General features: G+C 39.0%; 2 protein-coding genes across 5 annotated transcripts in view; one reads left to right on the top strand and one right to left on the bottom strand.

The window, feature by feature from the left end:
• The window catches only part of smad2 (SMAD family member 2), a 30731-nt gene extending 28278 nt beyond the window's left edge, over positions 1-2453 (bottom strand). For 2 of the 4 annotated variants that reach the window (XM_056241705.1, XM_056241706.1), the window contains exons 1-2: positions 2288-2453; positions 1971-2049 (exon numbers count right to left, since the gene is read on the bottom strand). The gene's annotated coding sequence lies outside the window, so the exon portion shown is untranslated. The remainder of the gene's footprint in view (positions 1-1970; positions 2050-2287) is intronic. The other 2 variants (XM_056241703.1, XM_056241704.1) reach the window with 2 other exon arrangements.
• A 2393-nt stretch (positions 2454-4846) lies between these two features.
• Positions 4847-19052, top strand: part of LOC130076594 (low-density lipoprotein receptor-related protein 2-like) — a 30525-nt gene continuing 16319 nt past the window's right edge. The window contains exons 1-20 of the mRNA XM_056241733.1: positions 4847-4898; positions 5744-5863; positions 5964-6194; positions 7233-7346; positions 7553-7672; positions 8579-8704; positions 8791-8994; positions 9098-9266; positions 9340-9508; positions 9594-9822; positions 10227-10346; positions 10448-10666; positions 11178-11498; positions 11581-11799; positions 11880-12047; positions 15634-15900; positions 15985-16200; positions 16674-16880; positions 16962-17225; positions 17310-17525. Of these exons, the coding sequence (XP_056097708.1) occupies positions 4847-4898; positions 5744-5863; positions 5964-6194; positions 7233-7346; positions 7553-7672; positions 8579-8704; positions 8791-8994; positions 9098-9266; positions 9340-9508; positions 9594-9822; positions 10227-10346; positions 10448-10666; positions 11178-11498; positions 11581-11799; positions 11880-12047; positions 15634-15900; positions 15985-16200; positions 16674-16880; positions 16962-17225; positions 17310-17525 (3751 nt within the window). The remainder of the gene's footprint in view (positions 4899-5743; positions 5864-5963; positions 6195-7232; positions 7347-7552; positions 7673-8578; positions 8705-8790; positions 8995-9097; positions 9267-9339; positions 9509-9593; positions 9823-10226; positions 10347-10447; positions 10667-11177; positions 11499-11580; positions 11800-11879; positions 12048-15633; positions 15901-15984; positions 16201-16673; positions 16881-16961; positions 17226-17309; positions 17526-19052) is intronic.

Raw genomic sequence — 19052 nt, 5'->3', positions numbered from 1 at the left:
CATTTCTATCATAAAGAAATGGGAAAATATTAAAGATTAAGTTAACAATTGAATTAAATATCGTTTGGCCAATATTAAGGATTTGATCTGCTGTAAAGTGGCATGTGTTATAATACATAATGTACATAAGATGACTATTAGGTAGGCTATACCATGCATTTTAACAGTGTTGTTTTATAAAACCAAATGATCAGGCTCCTTGCTTTTGATACTTTATTTAAACCAAATATTATTGCCTCATTGTTATTATAAATGTATTAATTCATCTTAAAGGCAATTGTTCACTTAGGTCTAATTTTATTAGCATTAAAAAAAAACATCCGATTACTCGATTAATCATCAAAATAATCGACCGATTAGCAATAAAATCGTTAGTGACAGCCCTTAGTGTAACTATTCAACATTTGAAATCTCAAATATCAAGATTGTACAACAAAGCGAAAGTGCAAAAGTGAACGGCCACTTAGTGACCGGTCGAGCTTGACAGCACTTTAGGCATCACATGCTAGTCTGAATGGTTTCAAGAACGTTTGAAGCATGTTAGCACATCAAAGGCACATTTTGAACATGAATAGCAGATTTCGGGAGCATTTGAAAGATTTATTATAGCATACCAGTGATTTTGGGGCACGTTCACCTTTTTTGGCAACACGCCTATTTGAACGGTTTGAATTAAATATTAAACACACATTGATAAAAATTAAATAAATACTTCTAAAAAAAACAAATGACAAAGTTAGTTCAGGCAAGAATAAAATTCTATATTAGTACTCAATTCAAGCTTGAAGAAATTAAAGCGTAAATATCAACGTTATAAAATTAAGTAAAATCAACTCAACTTTCTGTTATGGTGTTCCCATCATGCACTGCAGCACGAATAATTAAGGTTGATTTCTCACTGTTTTCCAGCAGTATTTACACACGTTTTATCTGTTTAGCAAATTGCTGTTTTGTGACATCTGGAGTTCATTTTCTTTATTAAAAATGACACATTCATATTCAAAAACAATCCATCAAATGTTACCGTCAATGTGTACCAAGTATTGTGTCCCTGTGTTCGGGTGGGAACCGTGTCACTTCTATTATGTAAACATGGTGTTTACACAATATCTATTGTACTATTTATTTACTACTTAGATGTTTCTAAGTAAAGCATACACGTTAAAAGCATGGTTTAATTCAGTGTCATGTTGTTTGAGTAAAAAGTATTGCAAAGTAAACTTCAAATAAGTACTTAAACGTTTACAGGCCAAGTTGGAGTTGTTATTTTCTTTGTTCATTTTACTTAACTTGCAAAAGAAAAATTAAGTCCACTTAAATAAGTTAAGTAAATTGCACATATGGAATTTTACTTAGTTTTTTCAGTGTATTGATGAGATATAGACAAGCCTGGTAGATTAATTTTTGTTTCAAGTTTTCTGGTGTCATGGACCAAATTGGAAAGTACAAAATAAACGCATCAACACTGTAAGCAGGAAATCATTGACGTGTTCGGAACGTTTTTAATTGAACGTTCACAAAATTTGAGCATCACAGATGCTTTGAAAGTTTCGAATGGAACACTCAAATGGAACGCTCAATTTTGCCTATAATTGGCGTGTTGGAATGTTTGATTCTAACGTTTTGGCGCGTTCCTTGTCAGCAGCATTTAGTAATGCAACTTTGAAGCCCAAAACTGTTGTCTAGGTAGACAGCTCTGTAAGTTCTGACAGCCAAACCCTGAGATGAGCAATACACAGAGGCCAATGAGGCAGGAGTAAGTTATATCACACTATTCTTATGAATGCATTTGTGTACAAACGCCAAAGCAAAAACATATTTATGGGCAAAACAAACATCACCAAGTAACGTTACATCTGCTGGTATCATTCTAATCATGCATAGAAGTCGAGTCAAACAGACCCTGCTCGTCATTAACTCATGTGTAAGCTCTAAATGACTAATAATTAATAAATAAACGCATTGTTTACCTTCTCCAGTGATCTGGTGGAGTATCACGGGCTTGTTATGGCTGCATGGGCCGCTAATCGACTCACTGTCCCGGTCTGCCTGCGATATAACAAACCCCAGGATCAATACACTTACATTCATCGCTGCATTATAAACTCTTTCATCTGTGCAAAAGCGAAAAATCGACATTTGCCTGTTAGTGAGAGGTGTGTGAGTTTGCGTTGCCGTTGAGTTTGTGGAAACCGCTAGCAGCCTGCGCTACTTTCTTTGACAGAAAAATAAACAGCTTTCAAACGGGTTCGCGAGCCGTTATCTTCACATTTACCCTTCAACTCACCCTTTTAGCGAGAAGCTTTCTCTGTAAGGAAGGAGTAGCGTAAAATCCCAGCGAAACGGATTATTCGTGGGTGGGTAAAAGGCGACTTTAAACAATATTTTCCTTCCCACTGTAGCCGAATTACAGCAGCAGACGACGGCCTCCAGCGCGCGCAACCTAACCTTAAAGCACGCAACGCGATACGCGCTCTGCCTAAGCCCCGCCTCCTATCTTTTCATTGGATGAACGAGAAGCCTTTCATTGATATGCTTCTCGTCGATAGGCTTATGAAACCGTCAGTCTTGATAAAAAATGAATATGCATACTACAGTCGATTTTTATTGGCTAATCAGATTGTGTCTTCTAATCAGGGATGTTTAGGTTTTAGTAGAAGGCAGTGGTTTGTCAGTGTGGCTGTCCATCTATTGACTTCATAATAGACTCGAAGCGAACGGGGTGGGGAAATTGCAAGCGAGTTACTGCCTCTAAATAACATTACTATGAGATTGGGATGTGTTGTGTGCGTTCATCCGCCATTCAGTGTGTAACAAATAGGACTAAAACATACCATAAGCGTGTGCTATAAACCACCTGTGCTCATTTGCGGTAATAAAGCACCTATAATAAAGATTACGAGGCAGCGTGCACACACACACACACACAAACACACACACGTTTAAAAAAACACCATTGTTTTTCTGTCCTCAACAGTGTGTGATGATGTTCGCTGTAACGTCGAGAAATGGGCAAAAGTGTGAGATGTGTACATCACAGATGTTATGGAAGTCATTATAGCAATATGTCAAGATTTGTTCTAAATTATATATATTTTTTCCATAAAGGTGATTTAATGTGACGATAAAGCCCAAGTAATAACAAAAAGCACACTAGCAGTACCAGCTCATGATCACTAGATGTCCCCATTGTCCATTATTCAATCGCTAGTTGTTTTGCTGTCAAGAGCACACTGTAAAAAAAAAAAAAAGACATGATTATGACAACAGTCACAACACGTTTTATCATTGCTTTAAATTTTTTGCAATTTCCATATTTTTTATAAGTTAAAGAAGATTCGACTATTTTTTTAAAGTCAGTTTAATGTAATTTAAGCTTAAACATCCAGGTTTATTTTTATTATTATTATTTTTATTATTATCAAGTTGATTGTACTTAAAAATGTAAGGCGGTGACTTTAAAAAAAAAAGATTTTATTATTTAAAAATTTTTACAGTGCATGAATAAACGTGTACAGGTACAGCACATGTTTCATCCTTTCCGGACAGAGACATATAACATGACATCTGCACACTTTGTACGTTTATAAAATGTCCTGATTGAATTATAGGGCCTAATCCTGACTTAATCTAAACCCTTTCTGTGAAACCAGGCCTAACTATTATAGTTTAATCTCTTCTGCATAATTTGGCAAAATTGCATCTTGAAATTACCCACAATAAAATTATATTATTTAGTAATAGACATTTTGTTACTCGGTGTTTTTGTACTATATTTCTGAAACTTTGACTAGACTAATATTTTCATGTTGTGTTGCTACAAATTAAATTATAGATGAAATGTTAATCATAGGAATGTAGGAATTTTCAATAAGGCTCAAAATTTGTCAGTGATGTGCACAATCAAAAGTATTTTGTTCACATGCAATGGCTATGCATTTTTTTTTACACTTTATTTGATTTGTTTTGTTTTAATATTTTATTATATTCTTTATTATTCAGATATACTTATATTTGTAAATAATTTTATTTACATTTTGTGACATTATCGTTATATTAGGAATGTTTAAAAAAATATGCAAATTAATCTTTGTGTTTTTGTACTGTACCTTTCTAAAACTTTCAGAAGAAATTCAGATGAAATGCTTGCATGGATGTTGTATGCACACTGAAACGAGGAAAAAGCTGCTGAAGTTGACAGCAGTTTTGTCATTTAACTAATTAATATGATTTCAAATTCAACACTAAACCAGATGAGTGTAGCTAATCCAACTAAAAAAAATCTTCGTGGAGAGATGATCATGTGATCATGCGATAAACTGAACGCCATAAACTGAGCACAATCACTGCTTTGGCCAGATAATTCACATTTATTTATGAAATATGAGTTGAGCAGCTGTGTGAAGTTGTGATTGTGAAGCAACTAATGCATAGTGTGAAGACGAGAAACACCTCACAGTCCTCCGTCTCGTGGACCGACGACTACAACTGTGCTTAATAATTGATCAGCATATTAGAATGATTTCTGAAGGATCGTATGATCGTAAGACTGGAGTAATGATGCTGAAAATTCAGCTTTGATCATTTTTAAAAGCAATTCACATTGAAAACAGTTATTTTAAATTGTAATACTTTGTCACAATTTTACTGTTTCTATTGTATTTTTGACCAAATAAATGAAGACTTGGTGAGTCCTTTAAAAAAATATTTGAAACATCCTAATTATTACAACCTTTTGATCGGTAAACAAAAGATGTTTGATTGTCTATGCCTGCATGACGTCATGATTGAGCGCGTATAAAGGATTGTGATTGGCCCGCAGACGCGCGTGGCTCAAACAGGTGTGATGGACCTGAGGCGTTTAATCTACTGCACGGCAGTCTTCGCCTTACTGGCAGGTCAGTGTCTTGCCTTTATTATAAACTTATAAAAGCGGTAGGACATTTTAATGATGTTTATTTTAATATGCCACCGATACTTTAAAAGATAGCTAAAGGAGAAACTGGGGCTAGTTGTAAGAAGGGTACGTCTCAGTTCGGTTTCACAGTGACTATTTTCGTTTGTTTGTTTCAGATTCTCTTCAACTACAGTACTTTTGTTGTATGAATTATGTCCTTTAAACTGAAATTGCATTATCACTTTTCTATTCCTGTGGCAAGTAAACGAAATACAATGTCACACTACTATATTCAAAATTTAGGAAATTACACTAAAGAGTTTGGTTCATTTCTGAAAATCAGTTCAGTGTCAATTTATAATGAATCGTTTAATTGTTTTAATCTATAGACTCCAATCATCTTTATATTAAATTAAACTAGCAAAGAACTACACTTTCTGCTCACTAAGATTTGTTTTTCAGCAATAAATACATGAAATTAACCGAAAGTGTCAGTACTTTCACATTGTTACAAAACAATTACTATTTAAAATAAATGTTGTCACACAAAAATATGAAGCAACACGTGTTTTTGCAGGGCAAGTTTTTACACGTTTTATGTTGCAATTATATATACATATTACTGTTGTTCTTGCAAATGGTAAATGTGCGTTCAGTTTTCAATCAGGAAGTCATGCGAGTAGATATGTCACTGAAAAAGCTATAAAGATAATTTTTTTACCTCCTTGGATATCCCTATTTTCATTTTACATGTTGACAACTTCCAGTATGAAGTATGCAGTGGTCGTATAATGCGTATGTGTCAAAAGCACTGAAAGTGAAGGAGGGCTGTGGATGTTCTCTCAGGTGTGTATGGAGACTGCAGCAGGAGTCAGTGGCAGTGTGATGATGGGGTGTGTGTGCCGCACCGATGGCGCTGTGATGCTGCCAGTGACTGCCAGGACGGATCTGACGAGATGGACTGTTGTATGTACCACCTTTTTCTTTACATTTACAATGGTCTTGTTGTATTCATTTCTATGGAAGAAAAACACTTAACAAACAAGCATACATTTTATACCACTAGTATGTCAAGCAGGGGATTTTGAGTGTGCGGATGGCTCCGGGTGTGTGTCTGGGTCGGCTGTTTGTGACGGGCGGCCCCAATGTCCCGATGCTTCGGATGAGTGGGATTGCAGCTGGCGTTTAGGGTGTCTCTCGGGTGACTGGAAGTGCAAGAACAAGGTCTGCATCCCACGAGACCTTCTCTGCAATGACGTCGACGACTGCGGCGATAACTCTGATGAAGAAACGTGTGGTGAGATGCTCTAGAAGTGTAAACTCTTGTTATATGGTGTATGAATGTCATTGCATTAGAAACTTGAACTGACTTGTTAAATTGCTGTACCACTTGGTTAAAGTAAATACAAGAAGTGACCAGCTCTGATTATCAGAATCTTAAAACAAGGGGAATTTGTCCACATGCAAAATTGAATGGAAAAGATTCAGATAGTTGTATTTGGTGGAAAATGAAAGCAATAATTTGCTATTTTTATAATTTTGCTATTCCTGTAATTTGCTTTTTTAAAGATTCCTGATTTGGTTTGCATGCATTCATGGTCAAAACACACTTTAATTTTCTCAAATTCCTCTCCCGTGTCCTCATATGATAGTAAAGTGTTCATTGTATGCACACTTCAGAATCTCGCCGGAAGTAGAAGATCATCCCCGGACTTATTACCTACTTATGAATACCTTGAATTCGGACATACTTTTATCACATACTGTTTGTTCGCCTACTATATAGTAGGTAAGTGTGATTTCAGATGCAGCCTTCCAGTCTCCGCTACAACTAAAGTGTTTGAGGGTCAACGTAGACATTGTTCTTGGGCTTCCAATGAAGACATAGGCTGGCGTTATGCAAATTTGTTACAATCCTATGTAGGTTCGAGCAGGTAGTAAGACTGGAATTACTGACGACTCGTTTCAGGCAGTTCAGAATCGCTTTCTTTTTGGAGACAACAACTCCTTTTAACTGCACTTTGATCTTTGAAACTTTACATAGCTTTTATATTCACAAACAGCCATATTACACTACATGAAAGGTAACATCTGGGGAAAAAGCATAATAAGAGTACATTGGTGTATGATTGTGCATGTAAATGCCTTCATTGTCCTGTGAACTTTTAATATTGCACTCGCAACACGCAAGCCGATGGAATCTCTGTGGGTTACGGCTTAAGAATCGACACCCTTTATGCTGTACAGCATTTCTGTTGATATCTAGAATATCACCATGTCCTTTTTATTGATGATCTCTAAGATTGATGTTCTATATTTGTGACCTGTGTTGTAGGGTCCTGTGGGAAGATGAGCATGCGCTGTGCTGATGGCAGGTGTATAAGCCAGAGAGAGAGGTGTGACGGAGTCGCTCAGTGCTCGGATAGGAGAGATGAGCCTCTTACTTGTGGTACATGGAGACTCGCAATGTTATTTGTTTTGTTTTGACACCTGTTTGAATTTGATCATGCAGCATTTCTCTATGAACAGGTTGGCTCATTTATTTTTAGTGTTTTGTTTAGGTGTTTGTTTTAGTTAGTGGCTTAGTTTCATTTGGTTTATTAATTTTGGTTACTTATGTTTACTTATTATTCATGTTTCCCTTCTTTTAACTAGGTAAAACTTGTCATAATGGCAATGGTGGCTGTAGCCATTCTTGCATTGACCAGCTTTGGGGAGCCCTGTGCTCTTGTCCCACTGGAATGACCCTTTCTGCAAACGGACTTGATTGTGAAGGTACACTCGTTTCACTTGTGCCTCTAAGCAGGCTGTATTTGGAGTTACACACATACAAGTCATACAGAAAAAATGCAATGCAGTATCTACACTGTTTTATGGACGAATGAAATTTGACAAACCGTTGCATAATTACTAGATGTACATTTTATGAAGAAAATGTGAGCGGTGCTTTGCTTGCAGTGCACAACTACACTGCCCTGAGACAAAAAAAGCTCACCCTCATTTCTCTACAATATTCTGAAATGTATATGGGTGTTTTTTAGCATAATTCTCTTTAGCATGTGGCTGGCATATGCTAACACAAAATAACATTGTTGGCATCATGTTAAGACCATTAGCATGATGATAACATGGGTAGCTTATTGCTAACATGCGTTAGCATGTTTTTAGCATAATCTAGCTTTGTGCTAAAATATGCTGACATGATTTAGCATGATGCTAGCACATTTTGACTTCTCCACAATAGCAATGCTTCGCAAGCCCAACTAATAGTTGTTATTAATACGTAATGGGTCGTCAGGATGCTGTATGTATGCAGTAGTCTGTACACTGTTAATTCCAAACATTACCTTTTGTATTGACAAATGTTCATCTTCCACATGTGACCAATAGTCGAGTCAGATTTATTTATAAAGCACATTTAAAAACGACTTCCGCTGACCAAAGTGCTGTACATATGGAATCAGTTAGTCAGAGTACAATCACATAAAAAAAAGGAACAATAAATCATTACGTACAAATAGAGTATAAAACATACAGTAGTGGAACGGCCAATGTAACCTGCCTATTCATTGTTAAAAGCTATGTAAAACAGGTGTGTTTTTAATAGTGGTCAGTTTTAGAATAAATAATTGGTTGGACACGAATCTAGTGCGGTAAAATGACAAATCTTTTATATTGCAGATGTCAATGAGTGTGATCAGTCTTTTGGACCATGCATGCACTTGTGCTCTAATACACCAGGGTCTTTTCGCTGTCTGTGCCAGAATGGTTTCAAACCTCTTGGCAATGGCTCTTGTGAAGCTCAAGGTAACTTATGGCTTACATTTTCAGATTTTACAAGTAAAAACAAGTAGACACAATGCCGATAATGTCAAATTGTTTTTTTTTTCAAGGAGCCGTGATGAAGATTTTGACATCTAGGAAGGGACTCATTGGTTTAGTGAATGTGAAGACCAGAGTGTATGAACCACTTTTTACAAGTGAGAGTGAAACTGTAGCCATGACCTATGATATCCAGAGGAACTTCATTTACTGGGCGGATCAAAATGGGAATATCTACAAGGCTTCTAACCGGAAGAGCACGATTCTGTATTCAGGTTAGTTATTTTGAGGGATTTTTGCCAAGTCCATGCAGAAATGCCTCAAATATTTTGGCATGGACCAAAAACGTTATGTTTGTTTTTATTCCCCACTTATTAGGGCAGTCTGGTGTGAAGAGTCTAGCCGTCGACTGGCTCACTGGACAGCTGTATTGGGCGAGTGTTACCCAGAAAGCCATCTACACTGGTGCAGCTGATGGTAGTGCTGTAGGCATCGTCATGTCCAAAGAAATGGACCCAAGCGATATGGTCCTCAGCCCAATCGAGAGGTACAAACTGCTTCTCACCTTAGTACAGATTTGAGGAGCACCATTATATCCGGCTTTTTTTCCCTCTGCGTAGTTTCATATTTTGGATTAATAAAGCAACGAATGAAGAAATAACCATTGAGAGGGCGGAAATGGATGGTTCGAATCGGACAACACTGTTGTTCATTACTGCACAGTTACCAAGAAGTCTTGTGGTGGATGTGGCTGCACAGCGGCTGTATTGGATCAGTACATACAAAATGGTGCGTTACATTTGGAAAAACCCTAATTTTGTTTGTCAAATGTGTTGATTGTATTTATTTTGAGAACTTTAAATTGATATTCCAGTCAATTGAGAGCATCAGGACAGATGGCACTGGGCGGCACACCTTTTTGGGTGTCTTTCAAGGAAATCGTGCTCAGACTCTGGCTGTATTTAATGGCTGGTTCTACTGGGCTGATGATAAAAAACTCTGGCAGGCTCCTCAAAATCTGTCTGTTGCCAAACGAGATGGATTCATCCTAAAAGCCTCGCTTCCTGTCCTGAACGTCTACCATGCGCTTCAGCAACCCCAAGGTAAATTACATTTTGTAAACGCCGCCTTTCTGACTTCATCACAGTGTTTACTAAGGGTGTGCGATATGTCTACGATGCACATGGTGCAGATCTGATGCCCATTCCATTTTCAACTATTTAAGACTTATCCGTTCAAGCGTTGTCTTAAGCTGCTTTCTGTGCGTACAAGTGTCACAACCACCGCACAAAATATGAAGAATGGCAAAAACTTTGAGTCAGCTGTCTACGGCAGTCCTAAACCTGCCAAGGACCAGCACAATAAAACGGCTCAGCAAATATCAATTGATTATTCGCAACAAAATCCCAGAAAATATTGAATTTGTCAATATCGTACACCCCTAGTGGTTACACCACGTCATTGGCTCAAGCCTCAGCTAAATATTGTTTCCATGATGTACATGTAGGTTTTACACCATGTAAAAACTCAGGATGCCAGCTGTGTTTGCCCTCCAAGAAAAGTGCTGTTGGATTCACCTGTCTGTGTCCGGAGGGAGCGTTGCCCATGTCTTGGGGATCTTGCGAAAGTGTGTTTTTGTTTATTTAGCATTTAATATTAAGCATTTGTTTAAAGATTGGCCTATAACTTTTGCTTTTGATGATTTGTTTAATCTCTCGTCATTGTCAGATTTTACGGTTGCCTATGCAACAGCCACAACCATATACAGTTTGGAGTTTGCTGGAAAGACTCCTGTGAAAACTGAACTCTTTACTTCGGATGAAGACATCCAGTCCTTTGACATGTACTGGCGGCGAGGATGTCTGGTTTGGTCTAATGGGACAGGCCACGTAAAGATGAACATACGTTCTCAAGACTTATCCGAGTACATTCTGACTTTAAAACCTGGTAAGTGTTACTATTTCACATAAGGCCTAAACACTGGCGATTCGAGCTGCACACACTTGACTTTGTTGGGCCAAAAGTGTGGAGTGATACAACTCTCCTGATACATTTCATGATGGATAAAAGCCTCATTAAAAGAATGAAGAAAGTAGTTTGGTATAATATTTTACTACCATTGCTTAGAAAAAGTTAACTGAATCAGTATTTAATCCCTTTAATTTTTTTTTTTTCTATGACATTGAATGGATGTTTTCAGATTGTAAAATGTCATGATATAAATATAATTAAGTACAGTAATGTCACGAGTTAATATTTCTTGATATTTGAAAATACTTTTTATCTTGGGAAATATTAAACGTATGAAAATTGATATGTACTCGCATGTATTTACATATGTACTCCCAAGCAAAATATATATATATATATTTTTTTTTTTTATTGGTTACACTACATTTATTCCCACTGATAATTCCAGCTCATGAGTAATTCTGACTTGCTTTGTCTCTTCCCTTAGCCTGCGTCGTCAGAGTTGACCAGAGAACCGGCAATCTGTATTGGCTGGCATGTGATGAACTTTCCATTGGTGTTTCAACCATTGGCCCCCTTGACCAAAGCATTTCCAGGCAACTATATCAAGCCAAAACTGCAATCCTAGACCTGTTCGTGGATTGGCAGAGAGGAAAGCTGTACTGGCTAGAGGGAGCTCAGATCATGAGAATGAAACTGGGTCTGTTTGCTGGAAGAGCAGAATCGATCTTCAGTTTTGAGGACAGTGGGGTCGACAGCATTGTGTTTGACAGAAAAGCGAATGGCTTCCTTTGGAACATGGAGTCTTGTGAGTGTCCTTTTTCTGAATTGACCGTGTGTGAACACTACTGGCTTTCATGTACTTCAGCTGAATGTTACGTTTGCTTTAGACTTGCAGGTTATGAGTCTATTGAAGATGAGGAAGTACTCAGCTGGTTTAGACTGGGTCGTTCCTGGCTCCATCGTGGCTGCTTATGAACCCTACATGGTGGCATTGTTCAAGAACGTCCTGACCGTTTGGAGTCGTAAAGACGGAGCTCGTGTCTCTGGGGTGGCTGTCGAGAAAGGAGTTGTAAGCTTATCTGTTGCCCTCAGGGAAGTCCAACAAGGTTTGTAATGTTCTTCTGGGTTTCCTTTTGTGTGGATTTTCTGCTACAGTTACTTATTTGTAGTTTTGTATGCACTTCAGATAAGATGACTGAAGATGTTCATCCTACTGAGGTGACTTGCAAAAGTCCCCTAGTCTTTTGTCAAGGCTCAACGGTGTGTATCAGTCGATCTCAGCGGTGTGATGGGAAGAAGGACTGTCCAGATGGGTCTGATGAGGCCTCATGTTTGGACATGTGTGCAAAGCCAGGTATGCTTTATGATAGGCATAGTTCACCCAAAAATAAAAAAAGGTAATTTTATTAACTATAGGGATGTGCAACCTATAAGCAGAGTGTGTGTGTCGGGAATTCGATAGTGAAATTTAAAAAGCGAGCGTGCATTCAAAAGGGTTTTTGCATATTTTGATTGTGGTTCCCTGGTGCCCACAAATTATATGCAACATAATTACCCAACTGTATAATTGCAAAAGCATTAAATATATATATTTTTTTTCCTCACCTCATATTTTTTCCATCACCGTGTCCCTTTAGATTCTGTTGAATGTGTAATTTCCTATCCAAACATAGTAATAGGGATATGCCCAAATCCGAATACTAAAAATACTGTTGTTCGAATGCTTCTAGTTTACTAAATCCTTAAGACCTGTTTTTGCATTGTTTTAAAAAAAAATACTGAAAAAATAACACATGAAAGCAGTGACAGAAGATATATATAATTTTTTCTATATATATATACTTTTTTTTTTTTTTTTTTTTTTTTTTTTTGCAAGTAGTCAAGTCACCTTTTTATATAGCGCTTTTTACAATACAGATTGTATCAAGCAGCTTCACAGTGATCACATGAAAATAATACAAAGTTTGTTTCTAATAGAAAATTGCATCATCGTCCACCTTAAGGCAGATCAATGTAGTTGAATATTAAATTTCCCCAACTAAGCAAGCCAAGGCAACAGTGGCAAGGAACCAAAACTCCATCAGTGACAGAATGGAGGAAAAAACCTTGGGAGAAACCAAGCTCAGACGGGGGCCAGTTCTCTTCTGGCCAACGAAGGAACAGTGCATGATTGATTCAGGCAGCATTACAGGTCAGATTGGATCAGAACATTCAGAATATTAATCCAGTTCCATCTGGTTGGAAGTCAGAGTCATCACGCCGGTATGGAGACGAGTTTGAGGATCAGTGCCGATGGCTGTCGTGTCGATGAGGCCTTCACAGGGCTGATGAGGCTGGCACTTTAGGGATGGGTCCAGGTGCAGGTCCACCATCTGATCTGGATACGGTCGGGATCCGCCTTGACTGGTTGAAACTTCAGGACTGCGTTGTCATCGTGTCCAAGCGCAGGTCCTGCATCAGATCTGGATACGGCGGACTGCGGTAAACCTCGGATAAACGGACTAATATTAGCGTAGACGCCATCCTCATGATGTAACAAGTACATCAGGATTTATGAGGAGTGTTCCGGCTGATCTAAACTATGCAGCCTAAATTTAATTATAGAAGTCTATAATGTGTTGTGTATGCTAGGCCAAAGAGATGTGTTTTTAGTCTAGATTTGAACTGACAGTGTCTGCTTCCTGTACAATGTTAGGAAGATTGTTCCACAGTTTTGGTGCTAAATAGGAAAAGGATCTTCCGCCAGCAGTCGATTTTGATATTCTATTATCAACTGGCTGGAATTTTGAAAATTGTAATAGACGCGAAAGACTATGCGGTAAGAGCTCGCTCAAGTACTGGGGAGCTAAACCATTTATTGCTTCGTATAAATTTAATATTGCTGATCACTTACAATGTTTAATAGGGAGCCAGTGCAGTGTTGATTGAACCGAGCTAATATGGTCATACTTCCTGGTTCTGGTAAGAACTCGAGCTGCTGCATTTTGGACCAGCTGTAGTTTAAGCGTGCAGGGCAACCACCCATAATAGCATTACAATCTAGCCTTGATGTCATGAACTCAATGAAAAATGCAGAACAATTAGGTCATGCGAGCATATGACGCAATTTAGATATATTTTTAAGATGGAAAAAATGTGGTTTTACAGATGCTAGACACGTGACTTTCAAATGAAAGATTGGTATCAGAGCACACCCAGGTTCCTAACCGACAAAGACTTGACAGAGCAGCCATCAATTGTTAGTGTATTCTAGATTATTACGTGAGTTTTTTTGTTTTTTCCAATTATTAGAATCTCTCTTTTTTTCAGAATTTAGTAAGTTGCTAGTCATCCCGTTTTTAATATCAGCTATGCATTCTGTTAATTTTGCGAATTGGTTAGTTTCGTCAGGGTGTGAAGAAATCTAGAGCTGCGTATCAGCATAGCAGTGAAAACTAATGCGATGCTTCCTAATGATATCTCCCAAGGGTAGCATGTACAGAGTGAACAGTAACGGTCCTAGTACTGAGCCTTGTGGTACACCATACTAATTTGATCGATCAGACATCTCTTCATTTACTGCTACAGACTGATAACGGTCATAAGTATTTAAACCATGCTAATGCATTTCCACTAATGCCAACATCATTTGAGTCTATTTAAAAGAATGTTGTGGTCGATAGAGAGATACAACCACGATCGGATGATAAGAGAAGATCATTTATGACTCTGATGAGAGCTGTCTCAGTCCTATGGTACGGTCTGACTGAAATCTTCGCAGAAACCATTTCTTTCTAAAAATGAACATCGTTGTGAAGATACTGCCTTTTCTAGTATATTTGACTGAAAAGGTAGATTCGAGATCGGCCTGTAATTGATTAATTCTGTAGGATCAAGTGTTTTTTTTGTGTGTTTTTTAACAAGCGGTTTAATCGCAGCCAGCTTAACTTTTTGGTATTTATCCTAATGACAAAGATGAATTCATGATATTAAGAGGATCTTTGACCTCTGGAAGCATCTTTCATTAGCTTAGTCGGTATAGGGTCAAACATGTCGATTTGGATTTAACGAGTTAAAAAAATTCTTCATCCTATAGCAATGAATGAATCTAATTTTTTCCTTAGCGAGACTACAATGCACTCCCTGATGCAATACTGTAGTAGACGGTTGCATAGTTAATTATGCTCTCCTTCCATGAAACGTGAAATACCTCTAGTTTAGTTTTCTTCCAGTTTTGCTCCATTTTTCTGGCTGCTCTCTTAAGGGCCTGAGTTTGCTCGTTGTACAACGGTGTTGCACTCTTTTCTTTAATCTTTAAGTGCAATGGAGCAACTGTGCCTAAAGTACTGGAAAAGGTAGAGTTAAGAGTTTGTCGCAATCTGGGATGCTGAGATGAAACTAAACATTGCTTTATTAATAACTTACCGGATCAGTGGCAAAATTGATAGGTCTAACATATTTGTAACATGCGTCGGCTTTGCAGCCTTGGCTAAATGAAGTTTACGCGAGACTAGATTATGATCTGAGATGTCATCGCTCTGCTGCAGAATTTCAACGGCATCAACATCGATTCCGTGTGATCGTATTAGATCTAGAGTTATGACAATGAGTAGGTCCTGACACGTGTTTAACTCCAATAGACGAATATTTTTAAATGCCAATCCCAATGCATCTTTTTCATTATCTACATGTATATTAAAATCACCAACTGGGACTTTATCTGCAGCGAGTACTAACTCTGAGTAGTGAGTTTTTGCTCATTTTATTTATCATATTTAACCTGAAAGAGTACTTGAATAGTCAACTTCTAGAACAATATTAACTTGGTTCAGGGGGGTGGTCTTGTTTCTGTGTAGCTTTGCTTTTTGTGCATTTTGTTTAGTTTTATTGTGTTTCTGACTTGGTGTGCAAAGATCATTAGACTGCAGGAAATTTAAATAGAAAATGGTTTGTTCTTCCAGATGACTTCCTGTGTAATGATGGGAGTAAGTGTGTGGAGAGAGATTTGGTGTGTGATGGTCGCTCTCACTGCATTGACGGTTCAGATGAGATGGGATGTCCCACCATGGCTGCTGAAACCTCATCCTCGGGGCCATTAAAGTGTCGTACGGGCTCTAAACCCTGTGAGGATGGACGTGAGTGTGTCCTGTACAGTCATGTGTGTGATGGAGAGAGGGACTGTAAGGATGGATCTGATGAACGGGGCTGTGAATATAAGTGTAAAGCAGGTAAAACGCATGAAGCTGATTCGTAACTGCTTTATGTAGCCAAGACATGTGTAAGTGGCATTATAACCAAACGTTTCCTCCTAGATCAGTTCCAGTGCGCTCATGGGAGGATGTGTATCGACAGAAAGCAGGTGTGTGACGGCACACCTCAGTGTCAGGACCGCTCTGATGAAATGGACTGTTTCACTCGCTCACACGACTGCAATCACCAGTGTGACAATAAAACTCGCTGCATCCCAGAAAACTTCCTCTGTGATGGAGAGAAAGACTGTGTAGACGCCACTGATGAAGACAACTGCTGTGAGTTTGTTTTCAAAAGATTGAGGTTAATTTGTATCGTGACTCATTTGAGGTTTTTGCCTAGCTTTTCATAAACTCATGAACCCCTGCAGTTCCCTCACCAACTTCCAGGGGTTCACCAATCCCAGTTTGGCAAACCCTGCCCAAGAATCTTAAACATTTTATGAAGATCGCATTCACAAACAGTTCCTAGCCTATGAAATTATTTCATGCTAAACATAACTACAAATTTTTTTTTTGTACAAATGTTCTTGATTTTGACATGCCACAATTTCAAAATTCCCTCATATTTCCAGGTTTTCCTTAACCAGTGAGTGCGGTTTTATTTTTACTTTAAGCTGGTGGATCTGGCACTCTTGTGCTTGAATTTAATCACGTAATTTATGCACATTATTTTAGACTGTCCAATGATGACATTGTATTTAATATTATTGTATGTAATATTGATGAATGCTGTATTTGTAATTTCTCAGCTGAGACTAACAGAGGCGATGTAAATTCGGTGACTCTGACCAAAGACCGTTCAGGTTTTGCGCCTCCGCCTCCGACCTGCAGAAGTCCATCCATGATGTGTCCAGGAACATCACTGTGCATTTCCCAGACTCTGTTCTGTGACGGGAAGATAGATTGTCCGGATGGTTCTGATGAAGTGTCGTGTGTACACGTTTGTTCAAAACCTGGTAAATCTCTGCTTGATCTTCAATGTAAATCTTTGCTTTTATTTTTGTTGAAAAGCACTGACATCTGTAATATTGTGCCAGATGACTTCCTGTGTAAGGACAGAAGGAAGTGTATTGATGGGAATCTGGTGTGTGATGGTCGCGCTCACTGCCTTGATGGTTCTGATGAGGTGGCTTGTTACATGGCTGCTAAATCCTCATCCTCGGGGCCATTAAAGTGTCGTTTGGGCTCTAAACCCTGTAAGGATGGACGCGAGTGTGTCCTGTACAGTCATGTGTGTGATGGAGAGAGGGACTGTAAGGATGGATCTGATGAACGGGGCTGTGAATATAAGTGTAAAGCAGGTAAAACGCATGAAGCTGATTCGTAACTGCTTTATGTAGCCAAGACATGTGTAAGTGGCATTTAAACCAAACGTTTCCTCCTAGATCAGTTCCAGTGCGCTCATGGGAGGATGTGTATCGACAGAAAGCAGGTGTGTGATGGCACACCTCAGTGTCAGGACCGCTCTGATGAAATGGACTGTTTCACTCGCTCACACGACTGCAAACACCAGTGTGACAATAAAACTCGCTGCATCCCAGAAAACTTCCTCTGTGATGGAGAGAAAGACTGTGTAGACGCCACTGATGAAGACAACTGCTGTGAGTTTGTTTTCAAAAGATGGAGACTGCCATTTGTTCAATGCATTATTATATTTATGCCCACCCTGTATTTAAAGTCCCCCTGTAGTCAATTTTATCCCTTAGAACTCTTTAATCACCAAAATGACAAGAATTTCAAGCTATTTAAAAAAAAAAAAAAAAAATTGAATGTAATTATACACCCTTGCTTAATTTAATATACGTGGAAACCATGAATCTGCAAATTAGTCCCCACCTCCACCCTGCGTTACACCAGCTCAGACTACCGGTTTCACTCAATCAACCTTACTATAGTAAACGCTGCACAAGGGCCAGTGGAAATACTGGTTTAATTCAGCCATATACACTATTGCCAAACGTATTGGTACACCCCTCCAAATCATTGAATTCAGGTGTTTCAATCACTTCCATGGCCACAGTTGTATAAAGTCAGTCAGCTAGGCATGCAGACGCTTCTACAAACGTTTGTGAAAGAATGGTTCGCTCTCAGGAGCTCAGTGAATTCAAGCGTGGTACTGTGATAGATGCCACCTGTGCAATAAGTCCATTCTGGAAATTTCCTCACTACTAAATATTCCACGGTCAACTGTTAGTGGTGTTATAACAAAGTGGAAGCAATTGGGAACAACAGCAACTCAGCCATGAAGTGGTAGGCCACGTAATATCACAGAGTGGGGTCAGCGCATGCCGTGGTGCGCAGACGTCGCCAACTTTCTGCAGAGTCAATACCTACAGATCTCCAAACTTCTGTGGCCTTCAGATTAGCTCAAGAACGGTGCGTAGAGAGCTTCATGGAATGGGTTTCTGTGGCCGAGCAGCTGCAGCCAAGCCTTATATCAAGTGGGATGCAGTGGTGTAAAGCGCACCGCCACTGGACTCTAGAGCAGTGGAGACGTGTTCTCTGTAGTGACAATCACACTTCTCTGTCTGGCAATCCGATGGACGAGTCTGGGTTTGGCGGTTGCCAGGAGAACTGTACTTGCCCGACTGCATTGTGCCAAGTGTAAAGTTTGGTGGAGGGGGGATTATGGTGTGGGGTTGTTTTTCAGGGGTTGGGCTTGGCCCCTTAGTTCCAGTGAAGGGAACTCTTAGTGCTTCAGCATACCTAGACATTTTGGACCATTTCATGCTCCCAACTTTGTGGGAACATTTTGGAGATTGCCCCGTCCTGTTCTAACATGACTGTGCACCCGTGCTCCAAAGCAAGGTCCATAAAGACATGGATAAGCAAGTTTGGTGTGGAGGAACTTGGCTGGCCCGCACAGAGTCCTGACCTCAACCCGTTAGAACACCTTTGGGATGAAATTTAGAGCGGAGACTGCGAGCCAGGCCTTCTCGTCCAGCACCAGTGCCTGACCTCACAAATGCGCTTCTAGAAGAATTGTCAAATTCCCATAAACACTCCAACTCTTCTGGGTAGGCTTTCCACAAGGTTTAGAAGCTGTTATAGCTGCAAAGGGTGGGCCAACTCGGTATTAAACCCTATGGATTAAGAATGGGATGTCATTAAATTTCATGTGCATGTAA

This window comes from Rhinichthys klamathensis, unplaced genomic scaffold (assembly GCF_029890125.1).
Source record: "Rhinichthys klamathensis goyatoka isolate OS25496 unplaced genomic scaffold, OSU_Roscu_1.1 h1tg000665l_1, whole genome shotgun sequence".
Lineage (NCBI taxonomy): Eukaryota > Metazoa > Chordata > Actinopteri > Cypriniformes > Leuciscidae > Rhinichthys > Rhinichthys klamathensis.
This window is presented reverse-complemented; position numbering and strand designations above follow the sequence as displayed.